This window comes from Ranitomeya variabilis, chromosome 1 (assembly GCF_051348905.1).
Source record: "Ranitomeya variabilis isolate aRanVar5 chromosome 1, aRanVar5.hap1, whole genome shotgun sequence".
NCBI lineage: Eukaryota > Metazoa > Chordata > Amphibia > Anura > Dendrobatidae > Ranitomeya > Ranitomeya variabilis.
The window spans coordinates 304004803-304031456 of NC_135232.1; the positions used below are offsets into that span (position 1 = coordinate 304004803).

The 26654-nt window shown below is 43.0% G+C and overlaps 1 protein-coding gene and 1 long non-coding RNA gene across 3 annotated transcripts in view; one reads left to right on the forward strand and one right to left on the reverse strand.

Moving 5' to 3' along the window:
- Window positions 1-26654, forward strand: part of CORO1C (coronin 1C) — a 116996-nt gene that overhangs the window by 48871 nt on the left and 41471 nt on the right. For both annotated transcript variants that reach the window (XM_077296176.1, XM_077296186.1), the window contains exon 3: window positions 23062-23184. In XM_077296176.1, the coding sequence (XP_077152291.1) occupies window positions 23062-23184 (123 nt within the window). The remainder of the gene's footprint in view (window positions 1-23061; window positions 23185-26654) is intronic.
- On the reverse strand, window positions 11047-21676 carry LOC143793945 (uncharacterized). Its single transcript, XR_013220345.1, has 3 exons — window positions 21315-21676; window positions 12052-12267; window positions 11047-11179 (listed from the first exon to the last, which is right to left on the reverse strand). It is a non-coding gene; the product is annotated as an uncharacterized LOC143793945 (long non-coding RNA).

The following is a 26654-nucleotide window of genomic DNA, read 5'->3' on the forward strand; positions in this document are numbered from 1 at the left end:
ACATGCAAAAGTTGCCTCACACAAAACTTGCACATACTCAAAACGCACCACACATAAAACTCACCACGTGCAAAACACGCGAAAACAAGAGCTGCTTCCTCAAGGGCCAATGAACTTTCTGAGCAGAGGGAAGTGAGGCTTGCAGATAAGAGAAGAGCTATTTCTCCCACCAGGGCACAGGAAATGGTTGGAGATTTGAAACATGCTGCCTTTTGTTACCAGTCAGACAAACTATCAGCATAATCATAAAGTTCAGATAGGAAAAATGGATGTGGTCTGCATGTACTGCAGTGCCCTGAAATGGAAAGATGAACCTCCAGGTTTATACTGTGCAAATGGCAAGATAAATCTTCCACCTCTCCTGTCCCCCACCAGATCCCCTAAAGTTTCTGATGACAGGTGCCAGTACAATATCAAAGCATTTCTTGGACAACATCAGGAAGTACAACTCCTTCCAAATGTCATCATTTGGTGCAACAAAAGAACTGTTTACAACAGGATTTTTATACCGACATTTAAAGTTCAAGGACAGGTTTACCACTCAGTTGGCTCAACCACTGGACAGATCACCTTCCCAATCAACTTTTGTTGCATTGTGACTTCAATTAAGGAGTTGAAAGCAAAGGTTTTTCCAAACATTCAACTCCACTTCAAAAATTCTGTCTGGCTGTGTGAAAGGGCTATTCTAGCTCCCAAAAATGACAGCGTCAACAACGCTGTCAATCTTCAAATTCTAAATCTCCTTCCAGGTGTGTGCACAACCTACAAGTCAGTGGATACAGTATTAGACCCTGCTCAAGCATTATTTTATCCAACGGAGATCCTCAATTCCTTGGAGCCACAAGGACTTCCTCCTCACAACATCTTTCTAAAACCTGGAGCACCTATTCTGCTATTCAGAAATTTGGATCCACCAAAACTGTGTAATGGAACAAGACTCTTGATTAAGAACCTGTTTCCACATGTAATTGAGGCAACTATTTAGACAGGATGTGCCACAAAGATGTTTTCATTCCAACAATTGCTCTCATTCCATCTAATTTGCCTTTTGATTTTAAACGCCTCCAGTTTCCTGTTCGACTGTCATTTGCTATGTCCATCAACAAGGCTCAGGGACAGTCCTCGAAAGTAGTTGGAATCGATTTACAATCTCCAAGCTTTTCTCATGGTCAACTTTCTGTGGCCTGTTCAAGAGTTGGAACAGCCAAAAATCTGTTCGTCTTTGCACCTGAAGGAAAAACTAAGAATGTCGTTTATCAAAAGGCTCTCGAATAAGTAGTAGAAGATTACTTCACATTACTTGGCCAATTTAGTTAAATCTGTGTGGAATATCTCTGGTGTTGAAATATATGTTGTGAAATGCTTCTATTAAGCTGGGTTCACATTACGTTTACAGCAGCCCATTCAACACATACGGTAACGGGCTGCTGTAAACGCAAGTGCCGGTATGGCAGCACGCTAGCGCAGATAGAGCATCTGCCAGTGACGGACCTGGAAACGCTGTAGCCCGCGTCTCAGGGTCCATCACTCAATGACGGCACATCCCTAGCGCACGACAGAGTCAATGGCGGTGTTAAACAGACTACGTTACACCGTTGTGTAACGTAGTCCGTCTAACGGACGCCAAAACGTAATGTGAACCCAGCCTTAGCTTAGTTTTTGCCTTTTAATTACATTTCTATCTATTTGTTTTGTGTTTTTTTTGTGCAGAATAAATTTTTGTTAACACATTCTATTTTGCTAACAGCAGTTATTAACCCGGGCGAAGCCAGGTACTACAGCTAGTTTTATGTAAATGTGATAACATGTAGAAACAGCGCCGCCCTTGTCCATGACTTCTGGTATTAGCAACTCAGCCATAATAGTTGTGATCCTCTTTGTCTTGTGACCTGGTTTAAGGTAATTCTGAATAGATATAGATATATATATATATATAATGTATATGTATAGCATCGTGATTACTCGCTAATCCCTCCCCCTGCACGGTAGCTCTGCCCCCCCGCCCCATTACCACACACAATCCCGCCCCCCCACCCCATTACCACACACAATCCCGCCCCCCCACCCCATTACCACACACAATCCCGCCCCACCACATTACCACACACAATCCCGCCCCCCCACCACATTACCACACGTTAATTTACCACATAGGTAAGCGCTATTGAATGTTGTCATTATTTACTTTAGTTTAATCACCAGCAGCGTTAATTAGATAGCAATGAGAGTGCCGAGCGTTAGCTGGCTGGAAACACCTAGTGTATACATATAGGTATAGTGAAGATCTTAAAGGGCCACTGTCACCCCCTCCAGCCGTTATAAACTAAAAGAGCCACCTTGTGCAGCAGTAATGCTGCAGTCTAACAAGGTGGCTTTTTTAGTTTTTGATTCAGTTATTCCCCCAGCTCAGACTCTCCCCCAGCTCCTCCGCCTTCCAGCGTTATTTGCGGCTGCTTCATTTCAAACGCTGGCAAGGAAACCTGTATATTACGGCAACGCTGGAAGGCGGGGGACCGGGGGAGCGTCTGAACAGCGCAGTGCGCATGCCCAGGAACCCCAGCCCCGCACTGTGCATAATGAATAACACAGTGCGGGGCGGGGATTCAGCAACAGGGTTGCCGCACTGCCCGCACAGGCGCAGTCGGCACCCTGGATCTGACCTATGACGGACAATGAAGACTGCGCCTGCCCCAGGCAGGCACGCACAGCGCAGGCGCCGGATTTAAGAAGAAACAGCTCTCAGGGGGCGGCGACCACATCCCCAGAAGAGAAGAGTGACGGCCGTTGGGAGATTCACCGAGGAAGCTTCGGACCGCCTCCAGGTCTAAGGACAGGTTATTTTGTACAAATTTTAAAACGCTTTATTGAGGGAATAACTGAATCAAAAACTAAAAGAGCCACCTTGTTAGACTGCAGCATTACTGCTGCACAAGGTGGCTCTTTTAGTTTATAACGGCTGGAGGGGGGTGACAGTGGCCCTTTAATAGACCATCCAAATTGTTAAAGGGCTTGTCTAAGTTAATGAAAAAACTGCCCAGATGAAGCAATACTGCTGATACAAGATGTACTCTCTCATCTAGATTCTCTCTGCTGGTCTTTTGTTTACTTTTGCCGTAGCCATATACCCCATGTAACCGCTGAAGCCAATCACTTACATTAGCGATGTACAGCCTATGAGTGAGGCCAGTGATAGGCTGCCACAGTCAAAGCCTGTACTCTTAAGTCACCACTGCAGCCCATAGAAACAAAATAGCACAGAAGATTAAATGTGTGTATATATGCCCAGTTTCCTAATCTTAGCAATATTACTGCCTTTGGGCAACTTTTTTAACTTTGGCAACCCCTTAGAAAAGTTGGTATCCCAATTTATACAAAAATTCTGTCCTTTCTTTCATTGACATTTACAAGGTTTTTTTTTACTATTTGTAGTAAAACATGTTTTACATTTTTTTTTTTTTTTGTTTATTGCACTGCTGGAGTGGTGCTTTTAAATATAAATCCACTGCCCCCTGTCTCTCACTCACCTGCCGCCGCCTCCTTTCAGCGTCTGTCTCTGTCGAAAAGTGACCTGCCGGCAGTTCTAGTGTTTCATGGAGCACGCCGGAGGTCACTTCACAAAACATCTGAGTTCTTCGTTTTGGCTCTCGTAGACTTGCATTGAGCTCTTGTCTGTCAGACGTTCCGGGCACAAGATGACACTGTGGGACCGGTGCGGTTGTCGGTAAAAGGTAAAGCTGCCTTAATGTGAGTATAAGAACAGGGGCAGGGGGCTTACATTTAAAGTGCCATTCCAGCGTTGAAAAACAACAATACTGGAGTGGTGCTTTAAGTGAATAAAAAAAAAAAAAAAAAAATTGTTCTTACGTTGCAAATTTCAACCCATAACGTAAATTGTGTGTGTGTGTGTGTATATATACCAGATAGATAGATATACTGTGCTTCTCACAAAATTAGAATATCATCAAAAAGTTATTTCCGTTCTTCAATACAAAAAGTAAAACTCATATTTTATACTAGCTGTACTACCCGGCTTCGCCCGGGTTAATGACTGCTGTTAGCAAAATAGAATGTGTTAACAAAAATTTATTCTGCACGCAAAAACCACAAAACAAATAGATAGAAATGTAATTATTAAAAGGCAAAAACTAAGCTAATAGAAGCATTTCACAACATATATTAGCTTTGTTATACTGAGAATGTCTTTGTTGCCTATATTAACCAATCAGAGCTCAGATTAATTAACAAAAATAGCAAAATAGAAGCTTAGCTGTGATTGGTTGCTATTGGCAGCCTGATAAATCCCCAGCCAACAGGAAGCCCTCCCCCCTGGCAGTATATATTAGCTCACACATACACATAATAGACAGGTCATGTGACTGACAGCTGCCGTATTTCCTATATGGTACATTTGTTGCTCTTGTAGTTATCTTGTCAGCTTATTAAATCAGATTTTTATTTTTGAAGGATAATACCAGACTTGTGTGTGTTTTAGGGCGAGTTTCATGTGTCAAGTTGTGTGTGTTGAGTTGCATGTGGCGACATGCATGTAGCGACTTTTGTGAGATGAGTTTTGTGTGGTGACATGCGTGTAGCAACATTTTGTGTGTCGAGTTGCATGTGACAGGTTAGTGTAGCAAGTTGTGTGCAGCAAGACTTGTGCACGGCGAGTTTTGCGCGTGGCGAGTTTTGAGTGGTGACTTTTGTGTTTCGACTTTTATGTGGCGAGGTTGGTGTGTGTGTGTGGTGAAATGTGTGCTCAGGGTCGTATATGTGTTCAAGCACGTGGTAGTGTGTGGCGCATTTTGTGTTTGTGTTCATATCCCCGTGTGTGGTGAGTATCCCATGTCGGGGCCCCACCTTAGCAACTGTACGGTATATACTCTTTGGCGCCATCGCTCTCATTCTTTAAGTCCCCATTGTTCACATCTGGCAGCTGTCAATTTTCCTCCAACACTTTTCCCTTCACTTTTTCCCCATTATGTAGATAGGGGCAAAATTGTTTGGTGAATTGGAACGCGCGGGGTTAAAATTTCACCTCACAACATAGCCTATGACGCTCTCGGGGTCCAGACGTGTGACTGTGCAAAATTTTGTGGCTGTAGCTGCGACGGTGCAGATGCCAATCCTGGACATACACACATACATACATACATACACACATTCAGCTTTATATATTAGATATACCTGTATGTAATCTCCTGTATATAGTATATACCTGTGTGTCATCTCACCTATATATAGTATATACCTGTATGTCATCTCCTCCTATACATAGCATATACCTGTATGTCATCTCCTCCTGTATGTAGTATGTACATGTATGTCATCTCCTCTATATAGTATATACCTGTGTCATCTCTCCTGTATATAGTATATACCTGTGTGTCATCTCCCCTGTAAATAGTATATACCTGTGTGTCATCTCCTCCTGTATATAGTATATATCTGTATGTCATCTCCTCCTGTATTAGCCCTCGTTCACACGTTATTTGGTCAGTATTTTTACCACAGTATTTGTAAGCTAAATTGGCAGCCTGATAAATCCCCAGCCAACAGTAAGCCCACCCCCTGGCAGTATATATTAGCTCACATATACACATAATAGACTGGTCATGTGACTGACAGCTGCCGGATTCCTATATGGTACATTTGTTGCTCTTGTAGTTTGTCTGCTTATTAATCAGATTTTTATTTTTGAAGGATAATACCAGACTTGTGTGTGTTTTAGGGCGAGTTTCGTGTGTCAAGTTGTGTGTGTTGAGTTGCGCGTGGCGACATGCATGTAGCGACTTTGTGTCGAGTTGCATGTGACAGGTTAGTGTAGCAAGTTGTGTGCAGCAAGTTTTGCGCATGGCGAGTTTTGCGCGTGGCGAGTTTTGTGTGGTGCTTTTTGAGTATGTGCAAGTTTTGTGTGAGGCAACTTTTGCATGTGTTGCAACTTTTGTGCATGTGGCAATTTTTCTGCGTGTGCAAGTTTTGCGTGTGGCGAGTTTTCCATGAGGTGAGTTTTGCACGTGTGGCGAGTTTTGCATGTGGAGAGTTTTGCGCGTGGCGAGTTTTGAGCGGCGACTTTTGTGTTTCGACTTTTATGTGGCGAGGTTGGTGTATGTGTGGTGAAATGTGTGCTGAGGGTGATATATGTGTTCGAGCACGTGGTAGTGTGTGGCGCATTTTGTGTGTGTGTTCATATCCCCGTGGTGGTGTGGTGATTATCCCATGTCGGGGCCCCACCTTAGCAACTGTACAGTATATACTCTTTGGCGCCATCGCTCTCATTCTTTAAGTCCCCCTTGTTCACATCTGGCAGCTGTTAGTTTGCCTCCAACACTTTTCCTTTCATTTTTTCCCCATTATGTAGATAGGGGCAAAATTGTTTGGTGAATTGGAACGCGCGGGGTTAAAATTTCACCTCACAACATAGCCTATGACGCTCTCGGGGTCCAGACGTGTGACTGTGCAAAATTTTGTGGCTGTAGCTGCAACGGTTCAGATGCCAATCCCATACATACATACATACATACATACACACACACACACACACACACACACACACACACACACACACACACACACACACACACACACACACACACACACACACACACACACACACACACACACACACACACACACATTCAGCTTTATATGTTAGATAGTTATTACAATCAGAGTGATGGATTTCAAGTGTTTATTTCTGTTAATACGATACACTTTATTGATCCCGGGGGGAAATTACGGTATTACAGCAGTACATAAAATATTAGGGCACAAATCTTGCACAGGTATACCAACATTGCATAACAAATAAATGTGGGTAGTTCAGGTATATGTCACTGTTAATTGACATTAGTACACCTGCAATCAGTCACTGTTAATTAAAGAACCTCACAAAATGCAGTCCAAAAATCCCATAAAAAGTGAAAATGTATTAAATATTCAGTAACTATCTGGTGATGATGCAGTGAGAGGTCCAGAGTCCACCCCGACGCGTGTTTCGGAGCACTGGGCTCCTTCCTCAGGGAGCCCAGTGCTCCGAAACACGCGTCGGGGTGGACTCTGGACCTCACTGCATCATCACCAGGTAGTTACATGCTTACATGGGTGTTTTTGGCCATGATGTTTGATACGGTTATCGATGATTATGGGGATACTGCTCCTGGTTTGTATATGGCCATGGGCCCTTTACATTAATGGTAGTATAAGTGTTGCAGTGATGTGGACATGAGTCCTTTGGTTTATTGTTTCTACAATGCCATTCTCACATGCCACTCTCACATCAGCTATTGACACGGTTGCCCCTCTCGTCCATGGCAGAGTGCGACGTATCAATAGACAACTTTGGCACAATAACACCACCAAAAAGCTCCGTCAAGTGTCCAGGGTTGCAGAGCGGCGTTGGAAGAAAACACACTCGCAAGATGACTTCACTGTATTCAAACAAGCAACACTCGCTTTTAAATCTGCACTCACCTCTGCTAAACAGGCCTACTTCACAACCCTCGTATCCTCCCTATCCTACAACCCCAAACAGTTATTCAAAACCTTTAACTCCCTCCACTGCCCCCTCCAACCTCCCTCATCTCTGCTGAGGACTTAGCCACACACTTTAAAAATAAGATCGACCAGACAAGGCAAGTCTTTATTGTTCAACCACCACAACCCCTTTGTATACCAGACCAATGCCCAAACCCCATAACCTCCCTCTCCAAGATCACTGAAGGGGGGCTTAACTGTCTCCTCTCCAAATCGCACCTCACCACCTGTGCGCTCGACCCCATCCCATGCCACCTCCTCCCCAACCTCACCACCACACTTATCCCATCTCTAACCCACCTCTTCAACCTATCACTAACTTCTGGCACCTTCCCCTCTGCGTTCAAACATGCCACTATCACGCCTATCCTTAAAAAGCCAACCCTCGATCCAACTGCTATGTCCAGCTATCGCCCAATATCGCTGCTCCCATTCGCTTCCAAACTTCTGGAGCAGCACGTCCATGCGGAACTCTCCTCCTACCTCTCATCTAACATGTTGTTCGACAATCTACAATCTGGTTTCCGCCCCCATCACTCAACTGAGACTGCCCTGACCAAAATCACTAACGACCTACTTACCGCCAAAGCTATTGGACAATACTCTGTACTCCTCCTCCTAGACCTGTCCTCTGCTTTCGACAGTTGACCACTGCTTCCTACTACAGATCCTCTCCTCCTTTGGCATCAAAGACCTCGCCCTATCCTGGATCGCCTCGTACCTTTCCAACCGCACATTCAGCGTTTCCCACTCCCACACTACCTCCTCATCCCGCCCTCCCCCAAGGCTCTGTTCTAGGACCCCTACTCTTCTCAATCTATACACTTGGCTTGGGACAACTCATAAAGTCCCATGGATTCCAGTACCACCTTTATGCTGATGACACTCAGATCTACCTCTCTGGCCCAGACGTCACCGCTCTGCTGTCCAGAATCCCAGAGTGCCTATCAGCCATATCCTCCTTCTCCTCTCGCTTCCTCAAACTCAATGTGGACAAATCTGAACTCATCATCTTTCCTCCATCCCACAGATCTTCCTTACCTGACCTATCTATCGCAATCAATGACATCATGCTTTCCCCCGTACCGGAAGTCCGCTGCCTCGGAGTAACCTTCGACTCTGCCCTGTCCTTCAAACCGCACATCCAAGCTCTTTCCACCTCCTGTCGCCTCCAGCTCAAAAATATCTCCAGAATCCGTCCTTTCCTCAACCGTCAATCTACAAAAATGCTTGTGCATGCCCTCATCATCTCCCGCCTTGACTACTGCAACATCCTTTTCTGCGGCCTCCCTGCTAACACCCTTGCACCTCTCCAGTCCATTCTTAACTCTGCTGCCCGACTAATTCATCTCTCTCCTCACTACTCCTCCGCTTCCCCCCTCTGCAAATCTCTTCACTGGCTCCCATTCCCTTCCCTCAGCGTATCCAGTTCAAATTACTAATACTGACCTACAAAGCCATCCATAACCTGTCCCCTCCATATATCTCTGAACTAATCTCCCGATATCTTCCCTCACGTAATCTCCGGTCCTCCCAAGACCTCCTTCTCTCCTCCACACTTATTCGCTCCTCATCCAATTGCCTCCAAGACTTCTCCCGAATATCCCCCATCCTCTGGAACTCTCTGCCCCAACACGTCCGACTATCAACCACATTCGGATCCTTCAGACGGAACCTGAAAACTCATCTCTTCAGGAAAGCCTACAGCCTGCACTGACCCCGCTGCCTCCTCATCACTACAGAAGCTACCGCCTCACCAACACCGGAGCTCCTGCAACCCCCAACCTACTGTCTCCTTCCCCATAATCCTGTAGAATGTAAGCCCGCAAGGGCAGGGTCCTCGCCCCTCTGTATCAGTCAGTCATTGTTATTTTGTTTACTGTAAGTGATATCTGTAACTTGTATGTAACCCCTTCTCATGTACAGCACCATGGACTCAATGGTGCTATATAAATAAATAAATAATAATAATAATATTGTACCACCATATGGTGCTTCATCTGTTTCCCTCTGTTATCCAGTTACCTGTTCTTTATTATATTATCTCATTTTAATGAATATTTAATAAATTTCCACTTTTTATGGGATTTTTGAACTGTCTTTTGTGAGGTTCTTTAATTTGCATTGTTGGCAGTTTCCCGAACTGATGTCCTGATATATATTCATGCGAGAGATTTTTGTACAAAGATTGTGGTATTTTCATTGGTGCATGGAGAATGTGTTTAACAACTCTGTTATTAATCAGTCACTGTTGTCTACCACCCTTAGGAAATTATTATACATCACCATAGCAGTAGGTACAAACGATTTCCTGAATTTCTCCTTCTTACACCTTAGTAGGATTAGGCGGCGGTTGAATGTGCTCTTCTGCTTCAAGAACCGCTCGTATTGTGGGTGTGTATTATTGATAGTTATAGCCCTACACTTTTTCTGAATTTTATCCTCCAAAACCTGCTCAAGAGTCCAGATGGAGGCCAACAGCCGCGCTTGCCTTCTTGATAAGTTTGAGCTTATTAGCGTCAGATACTCGCACACTACTGGCCCATCATATGATAGCAAAAAAGATGGGCTTGCCACAATGGACTGGTAGAACATTTCCAGCATTTTACTGCACATACTGAACTATCTGAGCTTCCAAAGAAAGTACAGTCTGCTCATTCCCTTCTTGTAAACCTTTTCTGTATGACCCCTTCAATCGAGTTTACTGTGAAGGTGAACCCCCTAATATTTGAAGCTCTCAATAATCTCAATCTCTTGGCCAGCAATATTGATCAGTAAGTAACCCTCCTTTTTCCTTCTATAACTCACCACCAACTCCTTAGTTTTCTTTCCATTTAGTTCTAGACAGTCCGACACCAATCCACAAAGTCAGAAACCACCCTAATGTTGATGATTATGGCTTACAGCCAATGAAAACCCAAAAGTCATTATCTCAGTAAATTAGAATACTTTATAAAACCAGCTTGAAAAAATTTTAATAACCGAAATGTTGGCCTTCTGAAATGTATGTTCAGTAAATGCACTCAATACTTGGGGCTCCTGTTGCATCAATTACTGCATCAGTGCGGCGTAGCATGGAGGCGATCAGCCTGTGGCACTGCTGAGGTGTTAATGGAAGCCCACGTTGGTTTGATGGCAGCCTTCAGCTCATCTGCATTGTTGGGTCTGGTGTCTCATCTTCCTCTTGACAATACCCCATAGAGTCTCTATGGGGTTAGGGTCAGGCGAGTTTGCTGGCCAATCAAGCACAGTGATACTGTTGTTTTTAAACCAGGTATTGGTACTTTTAGCAGTGTGGAAAGGTGCCAAGTCCAGCTGGAGAATGAAATTTCCATCTCCAAAAAGCTTGTCAGCAGAGGGAAGCATGAAGTGCTCAGACATTTCCCGGTAGACGGCCGTGCTGACTTTTATTGATAAAACACAGTGGACCTACACCAGCAGACATTGCTCCCCAAACCATCACTGATTGTGGAAGCTTCACACTAGACCTCAAGCAGCTTGGATTGTGTGCCTCTCCACTCTTCATCCAGACTCTGGGAACTTGATTTCCAAATGAAATGCAAAATTTACTTTCCTTGTGGAGTGTCAGTGACTTGATTTTGGACATCTATCAAGTCAGCAGTCTTCCCCATGATTGTGGAGCCTACTGAAACAGAGTAAGGGAGGATTTTAAACGCTTAGGAAGCCTTTGCAGGTTCTTTTTAATTATTCTAATTTACTGAGATTGACTTTTGGGTTTTCATTGGCTGCAAGCCATAAACCTCAACATTTACCAGAAATAAACACTTGAAATACTGTTTGTAATGACTCTATATAACACTCTGTAATGACACTATATAATGAGTTTCACTTTCTGTATTGAAGAACTGAAATTTACTTTTTGGTGATTTTCCTAATTTTGTGAGAAGCACCTGTATTTGCACACAGATGTTTAAAATGCTAGGTTTCTGTGATGTAATCATACCAAGAAGAATAGTTACAGATTTCTTTTCATTTTTAATATCATCCATTATTGCACTGAAAGGTGAAATTCCTCGTCAACTCTTAATCGGAGGCCTGAAGGTTGGTTTTGTTGCAAAATTGGCTGATAATTGGAACTGTTCAGAATTTCCTTCTCTCTGATTAAAGCCCAAGCTCCAGCTGTCAAAAACAGCCCTAAAGCATAATGCTGCCTCAGTTATGCTTCACTGGGTGTGATGTTGTTTTGGTGATGGCAAGTGTTGGTCTTGCGCGAAACATACCTTTTGGAATTATGTCCAAAAAATTCAACCTTTGTCTCATCAGACCATAACAAATTTTCCCATGTTTTTGGCAGACTTTATGTAGGTTTTAGCAAAATTGTTGGGTTTCAATATTATTCTTAGTAAGAACATTCTTTCGTTTTGCTACCCTACCCCACAGAGCAGACTTATGAAGAATATGGGAGATGGTTGTCACAACCAGTACACAATCAGTTCTTGCCAGAAATTCCTGCAGCTCTATTACTGTTCCAGTAGGTCTTTTGGCAGTGTCACTTACCAATTTTCTTCTGCTCTTTATCTTCTCTTCAGGGACGTCCAGTTCTACGTAGTCTTTGTCGTACCAAATTTAAGCCACTTCTCTATGACCACCTTACAGACAGCTTTCTATGGTATATCGAATTCCATTGACCTTTTTTCTTTCCTCCTGGTTGAAAACTTTCAACAATGAAATCACTTTGCTGTTTTGTAAGCTATTTACGAGATATGGCTTTTGCTGCAAAATACAATTAAGATAATGTCACACTCTTATATTATAGTGTGTGTAATAATAATTCAGCTCAGTGGCAAACAAAAATCTAGAAAAAATAACCTTTTTTTTTTTTGCAGTTTCATTAATGCAGCCATATTTCTTGCCACCTTGGGACTAACTTCTCAGGTTCTGTTGGTAATATTGTCACTTGTTCTTGTCTTTCTCTGAGAAGCTGAACTAGAGAACAATATGGCTGCACTTCCTGTTGTCACTTTTACAAAACTACTTCTACCATACACATTTACTTGTCTGTAGCCTCAACAGCTTGCCTGTGATTACATACGGTTTCATTCTCTTAAAGCATTCAGTTATGGTATGTACAACCCCTTTTAAAAAATGGTCTTGCTGGATCAGGTCCTGAAGTCACATTTCTGAATTGCTGATGTATATATGAAAAATATTTAGATTTGAGAGTCCTCAGTGGTTTATACCTTTTAATGGCTAACTGAAAAGATGGTAACAAATTGCAAGTTTTCAAGACTACACAGGTCTCTTCAGCAGGCAAAGACGAAGGGTACCGTCACACAGTGCCATTTTCATCGCTACGATGGCACGATCCGTGACGTCGCAGCGTCGTATGATTATCGCTCCAGCGTCGTAGACTGCGGTCACACTTTGCAATCACGGTGCTGGAGCGATGCCGAAGTCCCCGGTAACCAGGGTAAACATCGGGTTACTAAGCGCAGGGCCGCGCTTAGTAACCCGATGTTTACCCTGGTTACCAGCGTAAACGTAAAAAAAACAAACAGTACATACTTACATTCCGGTGTCTGTCCCCCGGCGTTCTGCTTCTCTCCACTGTGTAAGCACCATAGCCGGAAAGCAGAGCGGTGACGTCACCGCTGTGCTCGCTTTCCGGCTGGCCGGCGCTCACAGTGCAGAGAAGCTGAGACGCCGGAGGACAGACACCGGAATGTGAGTATGTACTGTTTTTTTTTTTTTTTACGTTTACGCTGGTAACCAGGGTAAACATCGGGGTACTAAGCGCGGCCCTGCGCTTAGTTACCCGATGTTTACCCTGGTTACAAGCGAACACATCGCTGGATCGCTGTCACACACAACGATCCAGCGATGTCAGCGGGAGATCAAGCGACGAAAGAAAGTTCCAAACGATCTGCTACGACGTACGATTCTCAGCAGGGTCCCTGATCGCTGCTGCGTGTCAGACACTGCGATATCGTAACGATATCGCTAGAACGTCACGAATCGTACCGTCGTAGCGATGAAAATGGCACTGTGTGACGGTACCCTAAAAGAAATTCACATATTTATGCACAACATAGCACAGAAAAAACAAACAAAAAACAAACATGGATAAGATAGGTGACATGAAGCCGAATTACCATGAGTGATAAACAGTTATGTCCATAAATATTGAGCCAGTTCTTAGATAAGGAATGTTTTATGGTCCTCTGATTGGGGTCTGGTTCTGTTGTGATGACCCCACATGGTCTGAGGGGCAAGTTCCTTAGTTGATGTAAAAATACATAAATCCATGCGACACATTCATTCCTGCAGTGAGACTGTCAAAGGTCGTCATCATCAGTTCAATTCTGCTTCATGTCACCTATCTTATCCATGGTTTTTTTTTTTTTTGTGTGCGATTTTGTGCATAAATGTGATTCTTCAGAATTTCTTTGTCTTTGCCTGATGAAGAGACCTGTGTAGTCTCGAAAGCTTGCAACTTGTTACCTTTTAATGGCTAACTGAAAAGATGGTATCAACCACTGAGGACTCTCAATTCTAAATATTTTTCTATCTACTGGCTAACACGGTACCAAGATATATATCTTCCTGATGTGTGTATATATGGTCTTTTTCCCCACTTGCAGAACATAAATGTGAAGCCTTGCTGTGAGAAACCTGCGTGGGTGACTTTTGCCTAATACAAGCTGCACAGCACATGTTATATACCAGGCTGGTTTCCAAGCTTCAGAGAGTCTCCAGGACAAGAACTTTAAAAAAAAAAAATGTAGGCACAGATATTGAAATAAGCAAGTGTCTATGCCAGTAAAGTACTATGCTCAAGGGAGTTTCTGGAGCCCATGTTATTTCTGCAGGAATGCTTTTGGCATCCTTTTTAGTTAATGACTGGCAAAAGTAATTTACTCGCCTTTTCTGATTATAAAACAAATAACATTGCGTAGCTTCAGCTTTATTTGGTACTCCCTGTTCTTTCCTTTTTTAAATTTGGCAAATGATCCATACTATCTGTGTCCAGCAGTATTGAAAAGACATCTGGCTTCTTACTATAATTTGATGTTTGCAAGGAGGCAATTTTCTGGTTTCATTCCTTCTTAAACAATGGAATTTACATTGGCCAGAACATGACTGCTCAGTGGGCTCATCTCAAATGGTTCTGCATGTCCCGTGCCCGGTTACGTTAGCTGAAAGGTATTACCCTAATGGGAATACACAATGTAGTAATGGTTGTCTCATGACTGTTCTTGTGTCTGGCTTGCTTGCCTTGTTGATGTGGAAGCCTGAAAGGTTCAGTGCTAGTGATGAGCCAGTGTGCTCGTCACTACTCGCTCGAGCAAGTGTGCTCAGAATGCTCGTTACTTGTGGAGTTTTATTTTTTTTGTTTGTTTAATGTTTGAGTGGGAGTTTGAGTCCCCGCCCCGCATTTTTGGTGCTTTTTAGACAGCCATTGAACATGTGGGGATTGCCTGCCAGTTACTGCAATGCCGTAGCCGTCTTGGTTGTGACATTACTGTGATTGGCTTGACGCTATGCTCGTCACACTGTACTCCAGAAACAAGTAAACAACTCTAGTCACTAGTGCAGCCACTCTTGGAATACTGTATACAGGTTTAAGCTCCAGTATATAAAGATGACACAGCTGAACTAGAGCAGGTGCTGGGAATGGGTGAACTGCAGTATCAAAAACAGGTTATTAAACTTGGGATTGTAATGGTATGTTCACCAAAGTTCAGAGAGGATGCCTTTATCGATAAATATATTGCATGTTATGGGTGCTAGATTCTGTGATGGGCCTTTTGATCCAGGGAACGAACTACGGTAGTCTGATTTCTGTATGTGGAGTGAGGAAGGAATTTTTCCATTAAAGGGAAACTGTCAGGTCCCCCATGCCATCCAATTCAGCAGCATTCAGCTAGTTGTGATTAAACTCCGTCCCTCCCTAACCAGTCCTGTATAAAATTCTGTGAAATAAATGCTTTAATAAAGTATTTATAACCCTCGCCTTTCCTATGCTAATGAGGGCTTTGACCAGTTGATGTGGCGTTAGTTCCCCAGACTAGCCGGCCCTCTTCATGTTATCTTGCCCTTGTGGGCGTGATGACATAATTTCCACAAGCGGCGTCATCGCCAGCTACTGCAAGTCTGCGCACATGCACAGCTCATTCCAACTGCGTCTCTGAATCCAGGAGTACTCTTCCCGGCCTCAGAGACGCGCACTGCACATGTCCAGAAGATGGCTTCCGGTCATGTGTAGTGTACCCGGCTTCAGAGATGTAGTGTCGCTGCCGGAATGAGCAGTGAGCGTGCTAAGATTTGCATGAGCTGGCGATGATGATGCTCTTGCAAATTATCATGCCCCTGTGGGGCCGACTAGTCTGGGGAACTAATGCCCCATCGACTAGTCAAAGCTCTCACTAGCATAGTTCAGTGGGAGGTTATAAATTCTGTTTTAAAACATTTATTTAATTGAATTATATTACACAGGGCTGGTTAGGGTAGGAGTTTAATCACACCTAGCTGAATGCTGCTGGATTGGAGGGCACAGGGGAACTGTCCGGTTCCCTTTTTAATGTATGAACATCTGCCTCATGAGGTTTTTGCCTTTGGATCAACATGTTCAGTTGTAGGTTGAACTCAATGGACTTGTCATCCAAGAAGTTGTTTATTCTACTTCCCTGTTTTTATATTTATTGTTTATAGTCTTCAGCTGGTAATTACAAATGGATAATCTTAAGGATGAAAAGAGATGGCGTCGCTCCCAGAAACATAATACATTCATGACTAAAAACAAGTATTCTCATCTCTTACAAGTGCTCTGCTCACTTTGTGGAGTTGTGCAAAGACATGGGCACACCACCTCTAATCCAGCATTTTGTAAAATTTCTTGTCTGAGGCAGCTCCTTTTTATCCATATGGTAACAATAGAGATTAAGGAAAAAACATGAGTAGTTGGTGCCATCTGGTAAGACCATGGGAAAATTTGACCGCACACTTCAAGAGTGTATTGGTCTCCACTCGTTAATAGTCTACGGTTTACCCAGCCGCTGTATGTGTTAGAGTTGGAGACTGCACATAACATGATGGCAGCAATGACTGTTACTTTCATTACTGACCTTTCAGCATTTGACCTTTCCAGTCTTCACTTCTATCTGTATAATGTCTGATGATAATGGTGGATATTTAGAATCTGGTTATTAAAAATGATGTAATGATCCACACTGATAGGAAAACGACAAACTGTTCATTTAGACAGGCTGATAATCTGCAAATAGCATCCCTATATCTGCCTGTCTGAAAAGGCTGACCATTAACCATAGGATGAAATTATTTATATGCTAGCTTAAAAATCATTTATCTTGGCAGCACATTGTCCTGTATAAACTGGACATTTGCTGCTGCGAACATGTTCTTGATCACTGATCAATATGTGTTTACTATCGTTCTGTGAGCATGGAACTGCAGACGGCCGGTCTAAACAGGCCATTGAACGACCATGTGGCTGTAAAACAAACTCCAATCTAAATGGGCCCTAAATTTACATGGGTCTTGTGCGTGGAAATGTTGGCATTTTTTCCAAAACCAAATCTTCAGGTTCCAGTTTTTAGTTTTGCTGTGCAGGTTTGGACATGGAAGGAGTGATTTTTTTTTTTTTTTTGTGGGCAGATATAATTACTGTGTACATTTCTTCTTGCCTGTGTACCAGGGCTGTGGAGTGGGTAAGCCAAACCTCTGACTCCTCAGTTTCCCTGATTCCTGACTCCCCAGCACTGGTCACTACTGAGCATGTGCATAAAGTGCAGCACAGATTCATCTCCACTAAAAGCCGAGATCCTTGGAACAGGACAGACATTTCATAACTTTCCCAAATAATTATTTAAAAAATAAAACCTACTGTATTGAACTACTGTACCCAAATTATTATATACTTTAGGAGTCAGTCCATCTTATACCGATTCCACAAAAATTTACTTAGACTCCACAGCCCTGCTATGTATAGTTGACATCTGTCCATTTCAAAGTCAACCTTTGGTTAGGGGTCCTGGTGGACCTGCCATATGCTCCTCAAGTTTAGGGAGATGTTGCATACAGGTTTTTTTATTTTATTTATTTAAAGGGAAGGTGCCATCAAAAAAATTTTTTTCCCAGCAATTGAAAAATTGTAAAGAATTAATGTTTACATTTTCTTAAAAAATATTTTCATTTGTTTATAATTTAGTAAAATATGAAAAATAATTTTAAAAGGTTTGGCATTTCCACTTTTAAACACTAGGGGGAGCAGCTACTGAAATTTGACAAAAACCTAGTGTACAACTAGCTCACATTACTGCACTGCAGTAATTATGGGCGGAGTCTGCTGACCTGTGTGATGTCACTCCTCTCCTTCCATGTGTTTGCTAAGGGATAAGAGAGGATGAGATTCAGGAACCCAGTGAGCAGCCATTTTGTTGGTGACTGCAGAGTAAGGCTGCCGTCACACTAGCAGTATTTGGTCAGTATTTTACATCAGTATTTGTAAGCCAAAACCAGGAGTGGAACAATAAGAGGAAAAGTATAACAGAAACATATGCACCACTTCTGCATTTATCACCCACTCCTGGTTTTGGCTTACAAATACTGATGTAAAATACTGACCAAATACTGCTAGTGTGACCGCAGCCTTATACTGACAAGTAGACAGTCACCGAGGATGGCAGGCAGCAAGGATTCTGGGAGATATGTGGTGGAGGGAGCAGGGTGACAGCAGCACAGAGTATTTCAGGAGAGCAGTGTGCTGGTCTGTGGGGGGCACCCTGTTCAGTGCGCGGAGCAGCCAGGGATTTACATAGAACGCTGTCTTTTATACACATGGATGGACCGTCTGCTCCACAGAAATCCAGGAAACATTTCTGCGGATTGATGGCCTGTTCTGATCCAGACATTGCATGCAAAGACCCCATTCCCCTCTACAGATACTGTCTTCTCCATCCTGTCCTGGCGATGTGTGAAAGTGAGACGACAGGCGAAGTACGGGGTGACGCTGGGAAGGAAATGTAGCCATATAGTAACGATAAAAATGAGACCCCTCTCTTCAGCTGCCTCACCAGCCCTGACTGCACCTAACTGGAGGTCATGCTGCCCCCTCAATTACCCCAGACCCGCGTGCAGGTGCTCAACCAGAACCACCATAGAATGGGTCCCCTTTCTGAATAGAATACTGCCATACAGATAACACATAATACCGCCATATAGATCACACATAAAACCACCATATAATTCTCACATAATACTGCCACATAGATAGATCACACATAATCCCACAATATACACTCACCGGCCACTTTATTAGGTACACCATGCTAGTAACGGGTTGGACCCCTTTTGCCTTCAGAACTGCCTCAATTCTTCGTGGCATAGATTCAACAAGGTGCTGGAAGCATTCCTCAGAGATTTTGGTCCATATTGACATGATGGCATCACACAGTTGCCGCAGATTTGTCGGCTGCACATCCCAAAGATGCTCCATACAAGGCAGGATGGATCCATGCTTTCATGTTGTTTACGCCAAATTCTGACCCTACCATCCGAATGTCGCAGCAGAAATCGAGACTCATCAGACCAAGCAACGTTTTTCCAATCTTCTACTGTCCAATTTCGATGAGCTTGTACAAATTGTAGCCTCAGTTTCCTGTTCTTAGCTGAAAGGAGTGGTACCCGGTGTGGTCTTCTGCTGCTGTAGCCCATCTGCCTCAAAGTTCGACGCACTGTGCGTTCAGAGAAGCTCTTAGGCCTACCTTGGTTGTAACGGGTGTCGATTTGAGTTACTGTTGCCTTTCTATCAGCTCGAACCAGTCTGCCCATTCTCCTCTGACCTCTGGCATCAACAAGGCATTTCCGCCCACAGAACTGCCGCTCACTGGATTTTTTTTCTTTTTCGGACCATTCTCTGTAAACCCTAGAGATGGTTGTGCGTGAAAATCCCAGTAGATCAGCAGTTTCTGAAATACTCAGACCAGCCCTTCTGGCACCAACAACCATGCCGCGTTCAAAGGCACTCAAATCACCTTTCTTCCCCATACTGATGCTCGGTTTGAACTGCAGGAGATTGTCTTGACCATGTCTACATGCCTAAATGCACTGAGTTGCCGCCATGTGATTGGCTGATTAGAAATTAAGTGTTAACAAGAAGTTGGACAGGTGTACCTAATAAAGTGGCCAGTGAGTGTAGTTCTCATATAATCCCGTCATATAGTTCTTATATTATTGCACCATACTGATCAAACATAATACAACCATACATATCACATATAATACTGTCATATAGATCACACATAATGCCATCATACAGGTCACACATAATAATTAGCGGCATCAAGTCTGGTCTATATGGCAGTGCTATGTTAAAAATATACATTATATGGTGGCATCATGTGTGATCTATATGGCAGTTTTATGTAATAAATGTATCCAGCAATATTATGTTTGATCTATATGGCAGCATTATGTAAAAAATATATATGGCAACATTACGTACGGTCCATATTACAGTATTATGTAATAGATATATCTGGCGGCACTATGTATGACCTATATGGCAGTACTATGTAATAAATATATGTGGAGGTATAATGTGTGGTCTTTATGAGTATTATGTTATAAAATATATATATGGCGGCATTATGTATGACCTATATGGCAGTATTATGTAATAAATATATATGGTGGTATATTTATTATGCAAAGGCAGGAAAGTTGTGAGCTATGCCCTTCTGTGACCCCCACAATTATTATATTTATTTATTTTTATTTTTTTTTTTGGGGGGGGGGGGGCAACTAGACCATATGCTTTGTCGCCCTATGATTTGTATGTACGCCCTTGGTGACGATCCTCACAGCTTGTCCTGAAAGACACGAGGCTTGCGGTGTCAGTGAGATTGAGGTGGGTTTCAGGGAGCACGAGATGGGTGTCGGGGAGTATGGGGTGGGTATCAGGGGGCATGGGGTGGGTGTCAGGGGGGCATGGGGTGAGTGTCAGGGAGTATGGGGTGGGTGTCAGGGGGCATGGGGTGAGTGTCAGTGAGCTTAGTGTGGGTGTCAGGGCCCAGCCACAGTCTTTCCTCTTCTGCTCCCTGGATCACTAGTCTCAGACTGCTGCCACCTGCCCTCTGCTCTGGAATGTATAGTAGGAAGATCAGGCAGGAGACCTGAGGAGCTGCAGGACTACGACACTTAGGAGCTCAGTCCTGGCATGCTGGGACTTGTAGTGACACAGCAGCTAGAGCTTGCTGAGTGTCATCACCCCCTGGGGTCTGCTTCCTTGTGCCAACCATAGCCCAAGTGTTAGAACAATATTATTGTGCCAACCATAGCCCACCTCTTTACACTGTGCAGACCTTTCACCTGATCCATAGGTGAAGCCCCCAGACTGCTGCCTGCCTGCACACTGATCTTCCTGCACCATGCACAGCAGGCAGCGAAGGGTTAACCATTACTGGCCAGCCTGGGTGCCGCCCCTTGTAACCACCCAGGGATCGGCTGCAGAGAGTTGCTCTATTTTTAGAAACACGGACTCCAGGCTGCACCTACAGTCACTGTGTGAGTGTGATGAGGTGCAACACATCCAGGCTCCAGCCACAAATCAGTGCTGCACAGAGAAGCAGCAGCCATAACGCTCCATATACAGGGAGACACGCTGATGCTGCTGGGGGATTTCTGGCCCCTGGACTGAGGGAGGAAGCTTTCAGCAAGACAGTGCAGGTCGGCAGTGATGGCAGCCTGTACTGTAATACTAATTACAGGCTGCGATCACTGCTAGCACTGCAGATACTTACCCTGGACCCTCGCTCCCAGCAGCTTCTCCCCAACATCTTCGGTCATCGCAGCCCACAGCAAACAAAATGGCCGCGATCTCCTCTCACAGCTGTGACGTAGCAGCTCAGTGGGCGTGGCCAAGTCACAGCTGTGAGGCAGGAGATGGGGTCGGAGTCCGACTGCAGGCTCCTATGTACATGGCTGCCGTAAGTGAGGAGTGCAAGTGTCGTGCCCAGACACTTACACCCACACTAATGAAAATGGCGGCCTCCAGTGGCCAAAGTAAAAGGGAATAAATAAAAAAGTATGAAAGTAGTACATTTAGTTTTGTATTAAAAATAATTGATTATATAATCAATAATTATTAATACAAAAATTAAAATCACGGCACCCTCCCTTTAACTACCGGTATATTTGAATACATATGATTGGCATAGTCCCTGATTCATCCAACCTTACACTCCACATTTCTGGTGTAAAAAGTTTTGAAAAGTCTCTTAAATTTTTAGCTCAGCCCGAGCTTGCTCTAAATATTTGCGGCTTATGTCGTTCTTGCGTCATTTTCGCTCACCTACAAAATGGGCAGACCTGGGAGCATGGCAACTCCTACTCGTTCATGTCAAGCAGCAGTGTTCCTTATGCCACAGATCTTACTCCAGCCACCTGCTGCTGTAAGGTTTGTCAGACGCTCCTGATTCATTAAGTGGCATGCTCCTTTTAATGAATCTGAAGCATCTGACTTCAGCACACACCTCATGAAGGGTCTCGATGAATCAAATCCAAAGTGTGTAAACCTGGCTTTGACTTATCAGAGTGACCACAAACTAAGGCTGCCGTCACACTAGCAGTATTTGGTCAGTATTTTCCATCAGTATTTGTAAGCCAAAACCAGGAGTGGGTGATAAATACAGAAGTGGTGCATATGTTTCTATTATACTTTTCCTCTAATTGTTCCACTCCTGGTTTTGGCTTACAAATACTGATGTAAAATACTGACCAAATACTGCTAGTGTGACGGCAGCCTAAAAGTGATAATAAAAAATGGCAAATCATGTACACTGATTGACTTTAAGGCTATGTGCACATGTTCAGGGTTTCTTGCAGAAATTTCCTGAGCAAAACAGGACATTTTCTGCAAGAAATCCGCATGCATTTTTTTGTGCATTTTTACAGTGTTTTTAGTGCTTTTTTTTATTTTTGCATATTTTTCCAGAGGTTCCCAATGCAATAGTGGGAAATCCGCAAAATTAATGAACATGCTGCATTTTTTGCCACGATACGTTTTTTTTTTGTGGAAAAAAACGCATCATGTGCACAAAAATTGCGGAATGCATTCTAAATGATGGGATGCATAATGTATGCGTTTTTTTTCACGTTTTTATAGCGAAAAAATGCAAAAAATCTGCAACGTGTGCACACAGCCTTAATATGGATCACACAGTTGACATTTTTTACTTTGGTCTGCTCGTGTAAACTGGCATTCAAACATCTGCTGATCTGTAAAAGGTTACCTATCGGCGGCGTTATTGTGCCACTGGTCTTTCCATGGAAGCAGAACCTTACTCAGTGCCTAAGTCTTAAAGGTCCTGTCTTTTATTTATTTTTAGCTGATCTACAGCTACTGTGTTTTAATGCAAATACCAACTCTGGCCACCAGCTAGTTGGTGAGTAGCCATTCACTGACTCCTAGTAGTGTTTTTCCCCTTTTTAAATTTGCTTTTATATGTAAGTCTTATCGTGGTCTAACATGTGTTTCCTTTTTTCTAGAGTGGAAGAATTGACAAGTCGTACCCTACAGTGTGCGGTCACACAGGACCAGTGCTGGACATTGACTGGTGTCCTCATAATGACAATGTTATTGCAAGTGGCTCTGAAGATTGCACGGTCATGGTAAATAGAAGATATGTTGTAATTTCCCTCTATCCTAAATTAATGGATCTAAGTAAACATTTTGGAGAAAGCGGCTCTGAATGTTTTGGTACTAAATCATAAATGTTTTGTCTTTTGTTAATACGAATGTTCAGTATACAGTACTGTTCAAAAGTTTTGGGAACCGTATGGAAAAATTGCTGTGAAGAATACTTAAAAATAAATTAAACACTCCTATTGTTTTTTTTTTTTTCAGGTAATAAGAGTGTTATCACCGTTTACCTTAACTCCTTTCTGACATTAAATGTAATAATCCGTCCATGTGCCTTGGGCCTATTTAACCAGGGACGGTTTATTATGTCCATGTACTCACCCGCGCACACGGGAGGTGTGTGGGGGTGATCGCTGCCGGGAGCAGCTGATTCTGACAGCTGACACTCGGCACTAAGTGGGGGCTTCCACGTTACTGGTAGCACAAAGACTGGAAAAGCGAAATGGCTCCTCACCCGCCAAAAGAAATTCAGCAAATTCTCCGCTCCCAAATTCAAATGCCCCCTCCCTTCTGAACCTCAGTGTACCTAAACCACATATTACGTCCTGTTTGGCATTTCTGAAGTGATGAGAGCCCGCCTAACTTACGGGTGCATGCCTCCAGAAGCACGGGTTGGGCATAACGTACTGGTCACTACAGTGGCAGTTTGCATTTTTCTCTCTGCAACATTCATTGCTGCTTGTTTCTGGAAAATACCTATGGAGTAAAAATTGTCACTACACCTGCAGATAAATTCCCCAAGAGGTGTAGTTTTCCAAATGGGGTCACTTGAGGGGGGATTCTGCTCTTCTAGCAATTAGGGACTCTGTATATGGAGTATGCAAACTGTTCTAGGAAAATCTGCTCTCCAGGAGGCAAATAGCGCTTCGTTCCTCCCGAATCTCTCCGTAAGGCTAAGTAGTGCTGTGCAGCCACATATGGAGTATTGCCACGTTCAGTAGAAATTGTGGGACTAATTTTGGTGCCATTTTTACCCACTTCTTGTGTGAAAATGTAAAATCTTTGGCTAAAGCAAAATTTTGGTGGTAGTAATGTAGTTATATTGTCTTCACTGTGGCGCAAGTTTACGAGCCACAGGATGTCCATTTCTGTTGCAGAGACACTAGTCTCCACAATAGAAATTTCCACTATAGAATGTATTAGATGTAGTAAATCTGTATTGTTCAGTGAACACAGGATTTACCTGCGTGATTAGAACGCAGCGCTTTGGACGCAGTGATGATACGTCCAAAGTACTGCTGCTTCCTGATCGTGGAAACGCAGCATAAAAAGGTTGGCCACTGCTAGAAGAACCCCTTCTTGATCTAATTGTTTGGCCCCGATAAAATAAAAAAAAGTATACTCGTCTACCCTGGCGGCGCCATTCCAGCTCCAATACCGCAAGTTCCGACGCCGGCATGGGAGGCGAATATTTTTTTATTTTAACAGGGACAAGCGTTTAGGTCAAGAGGGCTACTACTACTAGGACAAGCCCTTTTGAGCTTTTTTTGTGTTTGTTTTTTTGACCTTCAACTTTTAGGTTCTGTACTCAAAATTGTCAGATTTGATCTGTTAAGTTAATACTGACAGCTGTCACATTTTTATCAACAAAAGAATCCTTCACAGAAAATCAGTTAGCTGATGAATTTGATTTTAACACCTTAGTGGCATAACATACAGTTGCGTCATATGCTGGCTCCCTGACTTTGATGTGGGCTCAGGTTCTGAGCCCGCATCTTTCCCAGCTGATAATGGCTGTGATATTCATTCATCATCTGCCTTTAACAGCTGCATGTGGAGCTTCACCCGCGGTTGTTAACCTTTTAAATGCTGCTGTCAATCTCTTACAGGCGTATTTACAGCGCATCGGCAGGGGATGCATCATTCCACAAGTCGATCTGTGCCCATGTGATACGTTCTCAGGGCACTGATGAGTTGCCCTGAGAGCCGGGGATCTGCTTAAAATCCCTGTGCCTGTTATGATGGTACTCCTGTGAGATTATGTATTTTGCTATCTACAGCAGTACTGTGGTATTGCTGTACATAGCACAAGCAATCAGATGATTGTTCGTTCAAGTCCCCTAAGGGGACTAACACATGGAGTGCAAAGTGAAGCAAAAAAATTAAATTCACCCTCCTTTGCTCCATTCAAAATAAAGAAATAAAAGTCTGATCTATGAAAATATAAAATTAATGCTATCTGTAAACTGCATAATGAAAACAAAAATCGAAATACCAAAATGGATTTTTCTTTTTTTATTTGGGACGCCACGACACTGCAATAAAATGCTATAAAAGGCGATAAAAAGATCATATCTACCCCAAAATAGTATCCATAATAAAATCTCCACTCAAGGCCCTGTAAAATAAGTAGTCACACAGCCCCATTGACCAAAAATTACAAACGTTACTAGGAAGATGGTGAGACAAGCAAAAAAAGAATTTTATTAACAAAAAAAACTGCTTGTTATATATATATATATATATATATATATATATATATATATATATATATATATATATATATATATATATATATATATATATATATATATATATATATATATACCCCAGTCCTAAGCCCCCTCCTCTTCTCCATATATAAGGCCCCTACCAGGCAGACCATCAGTAGATTTGGTTTGGTTTCCAGCAGCATTTCAATCCTGATGACACCCAACTAATACCTCTTCACTTGACTTCACCACCACCTATAATACAAAATACCAAGGATTGTCTGTGTGCTGTATCTAACATCATGTCCTTTCTCTATTGGGAACTGAACCTCTCCAAAGATTTTTATTGTGTTTAATATACTCAGCCATCGCAGCCTTCCCCGGCTTTCAGCACGTGTCTAGTCCTTTTCTCACTTAATGTGACATCTATTGCAACTCACCAGATCACATTGTTGTCTGTGAGCCAGAAGTCCCTTTTGCAGTGTAAGCCCAGTCTCATTCTGATTCCCCATAGACTTATGTTGTAAAAGCAACTTTTACATAGACCCCAGTGTTTTTCGGCGAGTGAGAAATGGACCAGAGCAGTGGAAAACTTTTTAGTTTCAATAATTTTTATTTTCAATAACATAGCAATTGAACAACAGTTTCCCTTACAAGGGAGTTCAATAGGCTTAAAGCTGAACAAGGTGGCAAAACCATACATATATTAACTCAAATTCGAAAATACAAATATGACAAGACAAGGACATGGGGAGACATAAAAGAGGGAAAGTGGGGAGGGAGATGAGATACTGCACTTTATTTCATGGTAAGCTATAGTATATTTACCAGACAAGGTTGTACTATGTTCCGTTTTATGAGATCCGCCTCCCACCTCCCCGCACCCCACCCCACGCCGGCTCAACCCCAGTGTTACAGAATCTCTCACGGAACAATAGAGACTCAAATAGATAAAGTCAAGGTTTGTTCAAGATTTAAGTTCGTGTTAAAATCCATCCACGGTTTCC